This window comes from Rhinatrema bivittatum, chromosome 4 (genome assembly GCF_901001135.1).
Source record: "Rhinatrema bivittatum chromosome 4, aRhiBiv1.1, whole genome shotgun sequence".
NCBI lineage: Eukaryota > Metazoa > Chordata > Amphibia > Gymnophiona > Rhinatrematidae > Rhinatrema > Rhinatrema bivittatum.
Genome location: NC_042618.1, coordinates 169243491 through 169257923, shown reverse-complemented (window position 1 = coordinate 169257923; position 14433 = coordinate 169243491). Strand labels below are relative to the sequence as shown.

General features: G+C 42.6%; 1 protein-coding gene across 2 annotated transcripts in view; it reads right to left on the bottom strand.

Moving 5' to 3' along the window:
• The window catches only part of RPTOR (regulatory associated protein of MTOR complex 1), a 699963-nt gene that overhangs the window by 289061 nt on the left and 396469 nt on the right, over window positions 1-14433 (bottom strand). For both annotated transcript variants that reach the window (XM_029599200.1, XM_029599201.1), the window contains exon 10: window positions 5856-5931. In XM_029599200.1, coding sequence (XP_029455060.1) covers window positions 5856-5931 — 76 coding nt within the window. The remainder of the gene's footprint in view (window positions 1-5855; window positions 5932-14433) is intronic.

Here is a 14433-nt window from a genome sequence, read left to right as displayed (position 1 = left end):
CGTGTCGGGAAAGCAGGGCGCTCGCCTCAGAGTGCCGGCTCTCCCGCAGTTTTTACTGTATCGGCCTGTTAGTTTGGGAAGGCAGGTAGTAGAGGGTAGTACAGGAGACGTACCTGGCTTTGCACCCTTCTCGTTCAGTTGCAATGCCCATTTTTAAGCCCTAGCATTTCCTTTATACTTCCTGTTCAATCAGAGCCAAGGCTGGGATCTGGTGCCATGGGCCTTTATTTACAAATATCCAGGATATTTTTCCCTATTTTCATAGCCCCCTCCCAATTCAGCCCAGCCATTGCTACAATAATCCTTGGCCAAGAGTTATAAATTACAGGTCTCTTTGGCCACCAGTTATCATAATGCCTCTATCAATCTATGGTGCGACCACACCTTGAGTATTGTGTGCATTTTTGTAGTCCCCATCTCAAAAAAGATATAGTGAAACTAGAAAATCTACAAAGAAGGGTGACCAAAATAATAAAGGGTTGGTGCAGTTCCCCTATGAGGAAAGAGAAAGACTCTTCAGCCTGGAGAAGAGATGATTGAGGAGAGATATGATAGAGATCTATAAAATAATGCGTTGGATGGAATGGGTAAATAGGGAATGGTTATTTACCCTTTCCAATAGTACTAGGACTAAGGGACACTGCATAAAGCTAATGGCTAGCATTTTTTAAATAAATCAGAGAAAGTATTTTTTCACTCACCACACACTGGGCCGGATTTTAAAACCTGTGCGCGCTACCTGGTGCACACAAATGTATACATGATTTTATAACATGTGCGCGCAGCCACGCGCACGCTATAAAATCTGGGTGTCGGCGCGCGCAAGGGGGTGCACAATTGTGCGCCTAGCCATGCGCCGAGCCGCACTGCCTTCTTCCATTCCCTCCCAGGCCTCTCCGAAATCCGAGTGGCCTCGGAGGGAACTTCCCTACCCCCCCCCCCACCACACCACCTTTCCTAACTCTCCTGCCCCCCAGCCCTAAGCTAAACCCCCTAAAAAAATTAACTTACAAGTTACGCACTGCCTTGGGCAGAGCAAGTTGCGCACGTTGGCCAAGTGCCGGTGCGCAATTCCGGGCATAGCAGCAAATGGCCGCTGTGCCTGGAGGCTCCTGCCCCGCCCCCGGACCGCCTACGCCCACCCCTTTTCACAAGCCCTGGGACTTACACGTGTCCCAGGGCTTTAAGCGTGCCGCCGGGCCTTTTGAAAATAGGCCCAGCGCACGTAGGGCTTTTAAAATCTGCCCCACACTGTGGAATTTGTTGCCACAGGATGTGTGAAAATTGCTAGCGTAGCTGGGTTTAAAAAGGGCCTAGACAAGTTCCTAGAGGAAAAGTCCATAATAATGTTCAAAAGTCACTCTCTGTTTTGCTAAATCAATTTGCTTAAGATGATGACAAAACCATCATATCATTTGGTACGCAGGCTGCACACCACACAAAGTGTGACTAACAAAAATCCTATGCACAGGGAACAATTTAGGATTTTGATGCCTAATGGTGTAATCAGTGATTCCATAGAAGAAAAGCTTTCTGCCACCCAACAGCATCAAGGACACAAAAGATTTTGGACCCAGACTAAAGAGTAAACTTTTCATAAAAAATACAAAAATAAAACAAAAAAATCTTGGTGAGGTTAAAAATCTGTGTGAATGCTCTAACACTAGCTCTGATCATGAATTCCTAGCAGCAGTTCTGTTTATCTGCCTCTCCCCACATCCAGATGCTTTAAACAATTTCTGACAGATTACGCAGTTGAGTAAACCAACTCAGGCCTTGCACTTCTGTTATACAATATTACCTGCTGCTTAGGAATCAACTCCTCAGGAAAAAAAAAAAACCCCCGTTGATTAGAAGGCTGCTGAAATGTCTTTCTGTTTATCAAATCATTTATGCAAAGTCTCTGTCTGTTCTTTCACCCCCCCCTTACCCCATATATCTCCCTGCTGCCACCGCAGACTCACTCACAAAGAAATCAGGGCAGACTGAGAAATTGGGAGCCAAATGAAAGCACCCTCAGAGCTAAATGAAATCATTTTGTCGTCTCAGTTCTTGAATCAAAACCAAATTTAAAGCAAAAGGGCAAACCCCATAAAATACCGTATTTTTTGCTCCATAAGATGCACTGTTTTTCCCCCCAAAAGTGGGGGAAAATGTCTGTGAGTCTTATGGAGCGAATATAAAAAAAACAAACCATAAAAACTAACTACAACCCCCCCCCCCTCCTGACCCCCCCCCTCCCAAGACCTGCCAAAAGTCCTGGTGGTCCAGCGGGGTCGGGAGCGATCTCCTGCACTTTGGGGCCGTCGGCTGCCAGTAATAAAATGGCGTCGACGGCCCTTTGCCCTTACTATGTCACAGGGGCTACCGGTGCCATTGGTTGGCCCCCCTGTGACATAGTTGTCCCCATTTTGTTTTTGGGTCTGGGGAGGGCCATTTCGGTCCACTCCGCAGATCAGAAAACGTTTATCTTTCGGCACCCTTTTAATTACTAGCAGCCGACGGCCCTTTGCCCTTACTATGTCACAGGGGCCGACCAATGGCACCGGTAGCCCCTGTGACATAGTAAGGGCAAAGAGCCATTGGTGCCATTTTTGATGACTGACAGCCCAAATGCAGGAGATCACTCCCGGACCCCTGCTGGACCACCAGGGACTTTTGGCAGGTCTTGGGGGGGGGGGGTTTCAGGAGGATGGGGGGTTGTTAATTAATTTAAAGGGTTGGGATGGGGTTGGTTTTTTTTGGAGGGAGGGGGGTTCCCACAAAAAGAGAAACATAAAAGTTTTCTGATCTGGGGAGTGAACTGAAATGGCCCTCCCCGACCCGAAAACAAAATGGGGACAAAAACTAATGTTATGCACTCCCCTAATTTGCTCCATAAGACGCACAGACGCCCGAGGACAGAGCTGGTTTAGTACACAATTTTTTTTTTTTTTTTTTTAATTTTCCCCCCTCTGAATCCTAGGTGCGTCTTATGGTCCCGGTGTGTCTTATGGAACGAAAAATACGGTAACCCTGTTAGCAAAAAGAGAAAGTGAGTGGCCCAGTGATCATAGCAACAAGACAGAAATCAGGAGAGCTGAATTCAAGTCCTGCATCTGTCACTAATGACTGTGGTTGACTTCTACCTCCTATGGCTTCTGATGCCCACTTAAGACTATAAACTTTCGTTAGCAGGGACCCATTTTTAGAAGTAATTTCCTGCAAACTACCCTGATTTAGGGAAATCTATAAATGCTGAAATAGTAGAGGGAACAATGCAGAACAGAAAATCAAGAATATATTTTAGAATATACCAATTTAACAAAATCTTACATTTTAATCTTGCTTTATCTTTCCCAACAAAAAATGACCAATTGAGCCAAACAAGAAATAATACAGCTGGTTGCCTTTAATATACCAATCATTTTTCCATAGTTCAATGCCAAGATTTTTCAGAAATAAATTTATAATATGTGGAGGTGGTGCCATAATTCCTTCATTCAGTAGCAAAATAACTGTGGGAAATCTAAATAATTTTCTACACAACGCTTATGATCACATTTTGAAAGAAATTAAGCATGGGCATTTTAGTTAATCCATTTCCTCAACTTCATTCATTCTTAAACGGGATGAAATGGCTAAGTTTCTGATCTGAAATAGGGAGAGCCCATCCAGCTTGTCCAAGCCATCATGCTCCAGGCTACCAGTTCACCATCCTTGTTGCCCCATGTCAAACTCCAGGCCTGCAGAAGTTTCCTGCCACATGTTGACCTGTTGTACCAAACGCTTTGGTTCTTAGATGCAGTTATTTAGAGGGACTGGTTTACATCATCTCTGTCTGTCTCTCTCTATATATATATTCAAATAAACAAAATATGAACACATGCTAGCTTTAAACAAGTCACAAGTTTGACAAATTATTACAGAAATCACTCAGAATTTGACATAGAAAGCTATTTTTTTTATTGTTTTATTGTTTTACAAAAAAGATTTTTTATTTAGTAAAGCTAAAAGGTTATTTGAAAAAAAGATATCATACGGTACCCTAGTATATTAAATCTCAAACCAGAATTCTAAAACAGAAAGTCCTTTAACAGGTAAATGATCCAATAGTCCGGCTTATATAAAACCAGTTGATTCTAGCAGTGCCCAGCCTCGTTGTAATTTCCACTGTCAGAAACAATCATAGAAGCAGCATGTTACCTGTAAACATGTTACTACTTTGTTAAAGTTGCCGGTATGAGCACAGATGTAAATGGTAGGTCAGAGCCTTTTTAAATCAGCATTAGTCTACATGGCAACAAGTTTTTTAGCAGAAAAAAATTTGTTTTTGTTTTTAGCATAAATGATCCAGTTGTTCCCTGGATCTCCTTCTCCTGATGAAGCCCTTTTGAGGGAGAAAAACAGGACCCTCTGTCGAGTGGAGATGGCTATTATTTCAGCCTTCAGAGCACTGAAGAAGTTCCATGAGTCCTTGTTTATGAAGAGCTGTGACTCGCAGTTGAGCAACCTTATGGAAACGTTATGTTAACAAGATATGCTATGGTAGTTCAAGTTTTTGCATCAGGCTATTTATTGGATCATTGACCTGTTAAAGGACTTTTCTGTTTTAGAATTCTGGTTTGTGATTTAATATACTAGGGATACCGTAGGATATCTTTTTTCAAATAACCTTTTTAGCTTTACTAAATAAAAATCCTTTTTTGTAGAACAATAAAAAAAAGTTTTCTATGTCAAATAAATTCTTAGTAATTTCTGTAAGAATTTGTCAAACACGTCACTTTAAAGCTAGCATGAGTGTTCATATTTTATTTGAATATATTTTTCCTGTACACTTTATTGGATATTATTACTGCCTGATTTGAGATATTATACACACATATATACATACACACACACACACTACAGATAAGAAAAGCAATCGTGATGTGCAGTCAGGATATAAGTCTGATTATTAGGTATTTACTGGTCTGGTTGGATTTATGGAAGACTGACAGTTTAGGAAAACTGATGGATTTTTCATAGTGTCTACGACTATTAGTGAATCTGAAAATCGCAGCAATTTTTCTGATACATGGGTGCCATCAAGAACCTTCACTCAATTGGCAATACCCTAATTGGGATAACTGGAGAAGTTTTATATTGCCAATGGAGACTAAAATATTTGTATCCATCTCCAACATACACATGTACAGATTGTATTCTACCACCGTAGCAAGAAACCTCAGCTGCAGACACAACACTGGGTGTGTGGCAGACAATGATACTAATTATCAACAGCTAATTATAAACAAAATCATCTTTTATCCTAATGTAGCACTAATTCATATTCTACTTAATTTATTGCTCATAACGCACAAAAAAAAAAAATTCTCCCAGCTCAAGAAGGATTGCAAAGCAAAACTGAAACGACTTACAATATCCAGTGACAGAATAAAAAGCATTACAGATGTAGAGAGGCATTCTCAGAGCCCCAAAATGGGCAAAAAAAAAAAAAAAAAAAAAAAGAGGCCTACACAGGCACCTGAGCATTTATATATCAAACACAGAACACAACGTGAAGCATATTCAAGTGACCTTATTTTACACATTACTAAGATTTATTGACACGAGATCACACAAACATGAGTCTTCAGGGACCATGGTATGAATGCACATGTATAGGCCAAAACACCTCAGGGTTTTCTCATTACATTTTGTCTGCAAAGTCTTTTCTTACTTGACTTTCCCAGCACCTGATAGTGACTGAATGCTCAGGTACAGCACCCCCCCCCCCCCCCACACCCCCACCTGGCAAGACTGCAGCCTCTCAGGGTGATGCGAGGCCTGAAAACCACTCCCTGCCCAGCTCACGCAGCGCCTTCAGGACTTACCCGGAATGCTGTCCCCTCCTCTATTATTGTTGGTAACTGAGAAAGGCAAATGTCAACAGCCAGGTCCCAGGCTTGCCTAGAGAGAAAAGGGGGAAGACATTAGTTCAAAGTGCTGGAAAAGCTCAGATTCCTAAGATGTTAAGATGATCAGGGCTAAGGTGGCGTCAGCTTTGCAAATGGCGGAACCGCGGTTCCAAGCCCTCCTGTGCTGAGCCTACCTGTTGCTTGCGAGCATTAAAGGAAGCTAAGATCTAAACCTCCTCCCCCCCCCTTTCCCAATAATAAGCAGGGGTCCCGTCCCCCCCCCCTTGGAGTTAGATTAAGTGTCGTGAAGAAATTATTTCCCCAGAAAATGTAACTGAAGGAAAACCCTTTCCTATGCCAGAGTCATTCCGACGTAGCGCCTCCACGCAGCAAGCCTCACGCCATAAACTCCAGGCAACCAGAAAACTAAACTTCCCGCAGACTGTCACGAATCTAGAAACTATCATAAGCATTAAGGTCAATAGAACGTCATCTCTTGGATACCCCTCTCCCCTAACTCAGTGCATCTCGATGAAACACACGAATACACTTTTGCTGTCGCTGGCCCAGCGTTATGAAACTCCCTCCCAAACGAACCGCGTACTGAAATCTGTTTTCGGACATTTTAAGAAACTAGAAACATTTGTTTGTTCTCTCTTACTCTGGTCAAACATCCAGGACACACTATCCATCTGCTCCATCTTAACATTTTTCAGTTTTGGATAAGATTATGGAAATAACTGGATGGAAACTAAGTTTGGTCCTAAGTAGCAGCAAGCAGCCTGACAAAGGATCCTATTTGTGAGTAACGTCTCTCTTTGTAAACATGTACGTTTTGATCGTACCTCGCCAAGTACTCTGGGATCATGTGAGTAATAAATACATAACCCATGACTACAGTTCGTAAGGGGAAACCTAATTACTAACAGGGGGGACAATCTGTAATTCCTGTACTATTTTGACTACAGATACACTTCCTCCACATCCGCCCTTTTACAAAGTACCAACAATAAACCCACTGACAACAGACTGGAATCAAACAGGCCGCAGCTTTATTACATAATACAACCAGGTGCTCGAGCCCCCCCCATATACAAGCTTAAGGAAACCCCCAGTGACCATGCACCACCAACCAGCAAGATGATCAGCACCAGCCATCCGGCCAGCAGGTTCCTGTACAACACAAACTCATTTCCACGACCCCCGCCACCGCCCAGCAAGGAGCCAAGCCGGTAGACCCCTGTCACCGCCCAGCAAGGAGTCATATGGGGACAACTGTCCCCCCCATAAGTCGAGACATGACCGCTGTCAGTTCAGCATAATACTGAACCCCAAACCAGCTCGGGCAACCCACCTCCAACCCCCACCAGCTGCAACAAAGTTAAACACACCCAGATCACAACTGAATTACATAAGGGCAGGTGGGAGGGAAGCAACCGCGGCATCAACGAAAGGCAAGTGAAAAATGCCCCATCACCTACAACCAAGAACGCCAAACTCCTCCCCTTCCACCCCAGGAGCCAATCGGCTCCAAGCCCATGCAAGTTTAAAATTTAACTGAACAGCCCTAAGTGAGCCTGGCACCATATTACTCTGGTCGCCCAGGCATCAGGCCCCTTTGCCCTCCCAAAATCATTGCATTCATTCTGAATTCAATACTGGACTTAGAAAAACGCGTAGCCCAAGCATTTAGTGTGCTGTTTGCATCCACTACTGAATCTTAAATATTTCGGACTGGTGGTTCACTCATAAGTGACTACTGGAATGGCCTGGGCATCAGTCTCCCTTTGAGGTTGAAGTACAGGCTTCAGATGGTCCAGATTGTGGCAGCTAGAGCAATAATGGGCTACTCAAACGGCACCACAGCCTCTCCTTTGCTGCCCACTCTGCCCTGGCTTCCTGTAAACCTAAGAATACAATTCAACAACATTGGGGGTTTTTTTGAGCTTTGTGAAGTAATGAACCTTTGTATCTGCGTAGCAAGTTAGGATGGTCTACTCTCTCTTGAGAACTACATTCTAGCCAAGGTATCTATTTGTCCATTCCAACATTTAAAGACACCAGGGAAAGGCTAAGATAAAAGCGAGAGCTTTTTCAGGACCTGCTCTCCTGTGCTGTGGAACAAACTTCCTTAGACATCAGGTGGGAATTCAATTACTGAAGCTTTCCTAAAAAGTTAAGACATGATTATTCCCTTAGGATGGCCAGCAGCTATGGGTTTTTAGCAGGTTTATTTTTTTTATGCCCGTGTTTGAATTTGCTGTTTGTATTTTGTTTTTTGATTTGCGTAAGCTTGTATTAGTTTTGTATTATACACCATTTTATCCAGTTATCAACATTTAACATTGTACACTGCTTTGGATAGTCTAAAATATTTCCAGAAAGAATCTAAATTGTCAAAACGTATCAATTACTTAGTCGTTTCTAGTGAATACCCACAAGCTGCATGGATATATAATAGCCAGATAAAAAGTAAGACTCCACCCCAAAAGCTCCAGTTTAGAAAATGGAAACGAACAAGAAATTTTTCACCCTGCACAGGAGAATGTATTCTACAGAATCTGTGCCGTCACTCAGAGTTACCTAACCACTCCACAATGCCCAGCACGTCATCCTTCCCATTCTATAGCCCTCAGGGGTGCAGCTTTCCTCCTCTCCATACCCCTCAGGATGCATCCCACTCCACTCGAGGCCTACAGAACAATACTGGGGGCTATTCCCCCAAAACATGCCATCCAGCCCACTCCATGGAACAATGCTAGAGGCTACTCCATAATGCCACTTCACAGCCCCCAGCAATGTATTCCACCATAGCACCTATCATGGTATCCCCCACACCCGATGCTCAGGCCTCCCCCCTTCTCAGCATCTAGCACTATATTGCATAAACGTAATGCTTCAACATAGCATTGCCCTGGATGGATTCACTTGCTTGAGAGCACACCAATGGAGGATATTTAATACAGAGAATCCCTAGTGGCAAAAAGAAAGGAAAGCCAGAGATCAACCGGGGTTCGTGGCAGTGCACCAGGAACGAAACCGGAAAGAGCAGATGGGCCTTGTTGCCCTTTTCTGCCATCAAGATTCTACGTTTCACGTTCTAGGAGGATATATGAAGGGAATTTTTATGACATCGATTTAGAATTATTGAGCACACTTTTTCCTGTAATAAAATAACCAATGTTGCACCATCTGTCTTTACACAACAAGAAGAAAAAAAAAAAGCTACAGCATTAGAGATCTGCTCCTGTGCTTCCAAAGAAGCAAGAAACGTATATTGTATCTAAATGTGTTTCACCTGCCCTCTTGACCAGCTCCCTCTTGTTCCATCAATACAACCATACACTCAGCAGCAGGTCACCATCATCATTAAGTAGTAATGAAACCTGCTTACGAGTAAGGGCAATGAATGTGCCCCTCATGCTTAATAAATGTGCAGTCTGCAGGCAGAATGGTTACACAGCACTACTGAGGGAGTGATTTATTCTTCAGCCAGAACCAATGTCAATTTACTGTAATTGTACCAAATAAAGATCACTTATGCACCACTACAAAGAAAAAAAGGGTTTCAGGGTTGCAGAGCCAATATTAGGTAGAAACAATTAAAAGTCAAACATTAGTGAGCATGGGCGTGCTGGGTGTTTTGGACAGAAGTCTCTCAAAATCTGGAGGCTGTGGAGATGACTGCAAAACTTGATGAGACGTGGGCTGGGATGTTGGATTCTTATAAAACCAATACTTAATCCAAGAGCAAGAAAGCAAGGCTTGAAACAGCCCATCAAGGGAGGTGATGGAAGCCTGCGCTGGGACAGAATTGCTTGGGACAGACAAAAGAAGAGACAGTGATACAGAGGGTTCATAAGGCAGGTAAAAGACATGAGGGTCTTGGTTTAAGTCTAGGAATGAATGAATTGCTCATCTGTGCAAAGTGGCAAAAAGTCAGAGAGAAAGTCTCAGCTGGGCAGAATGGACGGACCAATTGGACTTTATTTGCTGTAATTTCCTATGTAAGACCTTGGCTATTGGGACAATTAACAAGAGCCAGTCAAACAAGAAGCATTAGTAAAGCCTATAGTTTATTAATTTGGTGGGTAATCACCACATCAGCCACAGGCGCCTGCCTGATGCTCAAAAAGGAATCATTAAATCAGTCCCCATTTTTGTCTGTCTCTGCTCCATAGACCTCTTTCCTTAGCCACAAGCTTCAATAAATAATCTGCTCCAAGTAGTGACCAAAGTGGTGCTGTGTTATGAGGGAGGTCCTTCCAGTGAAAGGCACTGTTCCAAAATCCGTTCTCTTGGTGACAGAGAAAAACAGAAGAGAGCTTCTCCTGGCCTTGACTAATTTACTGATGAATGCAGGAGAAAAAAACAGTCTAGGCCCTAGATTCTAAGGACACCCCAATGCAGTGCACTACTGAACTTCTTCGTATGTTCCAAAATGCCTCTAATATGTTGGACTTGTGTACACAAGATCAAATCTCAGGGAAGGGTGAAAGACAATATTAGAAACATCAGGAGTTCTGCTCCAGCTGATTTATACTAAATCTCTTAGCAGACTTCTAAGAAATAATCATTAGAATTGTATATAGCTTTGTCCAAGAATGGGATTACAGGGTCAAGAAAACTTTAATCACCAAATAATATTACTTTTTTTCCCCAGTTACTATTAAGATCTCAAAAGGATGGATGCATAGCATAAATAATTCAGCCTTTTGGCTGCTGAGACCTAATGTGATTTTTTTTTCTTCTTCTTGCAGGTTACAATGGTGGCATTACTATATCCATTAAGAGAAAAGCCTGAAGATGTTATCTCCTTACATCGTAAATATAGGTCATTTTCAAAGGAAGTTACACATGTAAAAGTAACATACTATCAAAGCAATTTTCAAAAGCCATTTATGCACTGAAGTGCACTTACACATGTAAAAGCTAGTGACAACTCAATGACATATTGCAGCAATTTTCAAAAGCACACTTAAACGGGTAAAGTGCTTTTGAAAATTACCCCCATAATGTTTATGGGGGTAATTTTTCCAATCTGAAAACAGACAGTAACTTACTCTTTATTGTAAGGCTGGCATCGCAGCACAGCACATACACATCAATAAGTGAAAATATGCCGTGCAAACGGCACTGTCAGGCTAAATTATAACCACAGAAGCCAAAGAATCAGGACAATAGATTAACTGATGTATCACACACATCAGTAAGTGCAGATGCCGGTCTGTAAAATCACTTAGGTGCTGAAAGGTCACGGCAAGACTTACACATTGCATATCCTTGATAGCACTGGCCAGGCCATTTGCATTTGGAATCCCCTTTCCATGGCTTTCAAAATAGCAACTTCTTATTTCATTTCAAACTATTCGTCCTGAGGGCCACTTTTACAGTTTCCCTACATGCATTAGTAGTTTGGGTTTTTTTTGGGTTTTTTTTTAAGTTCTGCTGGATACAACTTATTTTTAATATTTTTTTTTTATCGTAAAGCAGGGCATAATTTGTAGACAAAAAGGAAATGGAACTGTGGGAGGGAGCAGGGCCGGGGTCGGGTATGACCCTGTGTGAGTGGAAGGGGCAGGGTGTGAACTCTCTCCTAAACACTCGCACATCTATATGGAAGCAGAAGAAACATTGGGGTTAACAGGCATTCACCTCCTGTCTCTATGCCCTTTCCCATCCTCTCTCATGGCCTTTCAAATGCATCAGGAAACTACACAAAAAATGAAGGCCATGTGGCTGCTCAGGTCTTGGGGTAAAGCAGCTCCAGCACTCTGATCTGCTTTCTCTGGAGTCCGGGGGTGGGGGGGAGAGGAGTCAGTGCCTAGAAATGATCCTGCCACCCCCAGCTCTGCTCCACTTACACCACCAGCTAATGTTCTGCATCTGTTGGGAAGACAGAACTGGTTTATTCTGTCTCCTTGGGGGAAAAGTGGCAGAATGCCATTCTGGGTTTGTTTATTTATTTATTTAAAATTGTGTGTTAATCATACACTCCAAAAGATCGTGGCAATTTACAAAGAGGGTTGGTTGTTCCACCAGAAATTAAGCTCCGGGTAATGGACACAATAAAAAAAAAAAGGGGTTGAATTAGCACAAGTTTGAAAAATGTGAGCTCTAGTGCTTATCAAGGCTAGGGCTGAAGCCTTGGTATCTGGCACTATTACAGATAACTTTCAAACTTGCACTAATCCAACCCCTTTCTGTGACTGTTTTTTTTTTGTTCTGCAGCCTCTGCTTTAGTATCATTCTTTCTCCTCCTGTTTCCTGTAGAAGAGGAGGGGAGGGGCTGGAGTAGGGTGCAGAGTGGCTGTTCTCTGCTCTGTCTGCTCCAGACTCCTCCTCTCTCCTCCTCTCCTCTGCAGGTTGCCTGAAGGGGAGGGGCTAGAGCAGAACATCCCTACTGCTCTGCCTCCAGTCTGAAAATAAGTGGCAGAACTGCTTTCTCAGCCGTTGCACCACAAATCAAGCCCTGTTGCAAAGTATTCAAACTGAAAATAAGAGAACACACATCCGTCACCACACAGCCAGAGAGTAGAGAGGGATTTTAGCAGTCACACCCAGCAGTGAGTATTAGGTGCTGCTTTCCCCAGCAGTCTATGGCATATAGCTAGGCCTCTCATCTGCCAGAGAAAGCCAGACATTCGCCCTTTTTAAAGTTAACTGCTGAAGTATGCCAGTCCTCAATCAAAAAGGGGGATGGCCCCATTTCCAAAACTGGAGGACACTAAACAATGTACTTTTTATGTTGAATGTAATATTAGTTTATTTTAGTAAGTTGTAAACTGCTCCAGGCTTTTTTTTTTTTTTTTTTAAATGTCAGTATATAAATTAAATGAAAAAGTAATTCTTAATGTTTAGTTCCTAAATGAGGTCTTCAAAGTGCAGGATGGGTAAGATCTGAATCAGATGCTTTTTATGAATTTCCTTGCCAAAAAAAAAAAAGTGTAGATAGAAAAGGTAGCGAGAAGGGTGACAAAAATGATAAAAGGGATCGAAAAGTTCCCTTATGGAAAAAGGCTAAACAGATTAGAGCTCTTTAGCTTGGAAAAGAGACAACAAAGGGGATGTGATTGAGATTTATAAAATCCTGAGTGGGATGGAATGGGTAAATAGGGTACTGTTATTAACCCTTTCAAACCCTAGGACAAGGGGACATTCCATGAAACTAGCAACCAGCAGAATCGTAGGAAGTATTTTTCATTCAGTGCGCATTCAAGCTTTGGAATCTATTGCTAGAGGATGTGGTCGAGGCAATTAACATAGTGGGATTCAAAAGAGGATGGGACAAGTTCCTGAAGGAAAAATCCATAAAGAGTTATTAGACAGGTAGACTAGGGAAAGGCCAAACTTATCACTGGGCATGAGATACAAGAAATAGATCGACTATTGGGGGATCTTGCAGGTACTTGTAACCCGGACTGGCCACTGTCAGACTTAGGATGCTGGGCTCAATTGATTTTGGTCTGACCCAGCATTGGCAGGTCTTATGTTCTTATGATTTTCTAGCCAGAAAGAAGAAATCCAAAGGAATGTGAGCAATATTAGCAGACACCCCACATCTCTGCCCTGCTGAGGCCTTCTATAGAACATATAATACACCATCTCAATTCAGACGGATTCCTTACACCTATCAAGTCCCAAGAGTCTTACTCCCCATGCCGTAAATGTTTTCCTCCCTCTCTCACCCTGTACTAGAAAACCTTTGGTTCTCACACCCTAGTGCACTATCCTCCTCTGCTGATGGACATTTCATTCCATATATCTGAGGGCTCAGATGCAAACCTGCCAGATAAATCAGAGACAATTACTAAGGGACCCTTGAGTCATGGGCCAATCTTGAGAGAAGAACCCGTTCCATTTAACTTTCATTTTCTGAACTCTGCATTTGCCTATTGTATCTTTCTCTCTCTTTTTTTTTTTTTTTTTAGTAAAAGTCCTACAAATATTGTGGATCATCGCTGATGTTTCATACAGAGGTAAACAGATGTTAAGAACCAGAACAGTTATTAGCGAGAATAAAGAGCACAAACCAATCAAAACCAGGAAACAACTATTGTCCCAAAGTCTGGTATCAAGTACTCCACTGTTCAAAGAAAGTACTCAGACGCTCATATACCTCCCCCTTCTGTGGTTCATAGTTTACACTGGCCTGGCCTCAGCAGTCTCACTGCGGCGTTTCTCAACCTGCTGCTAGAGTTAGCGACGGCGCACGTGCAAACCTATCCGACAGCGAGGTGCAGTCTGCTTCAATGCATGGATTGTGAGCTGCCCATTTTTTTTTTTCCCCCCTAACACCCACTACATTTTGTTTCTGCTACATGCCCTTGTAGTTCAGGTTCTTGTAAGAGAATTTGCTGCACTGTGGCAACTCCATTAGAAAAACTCAATATCTGCTGAAGGATAAAACTCCCTGTTCCCCTTTATTCTCTAAAGGTTGCCCACACTCAGAAGCCCCAGATCATTGCCCGGCTTGCTTTGTTTATAAAGATGATGATAAAGTGACCTGGAATACAATCAAACAAAAGAATTTAAAAGTGCCTCTTGGCAAACA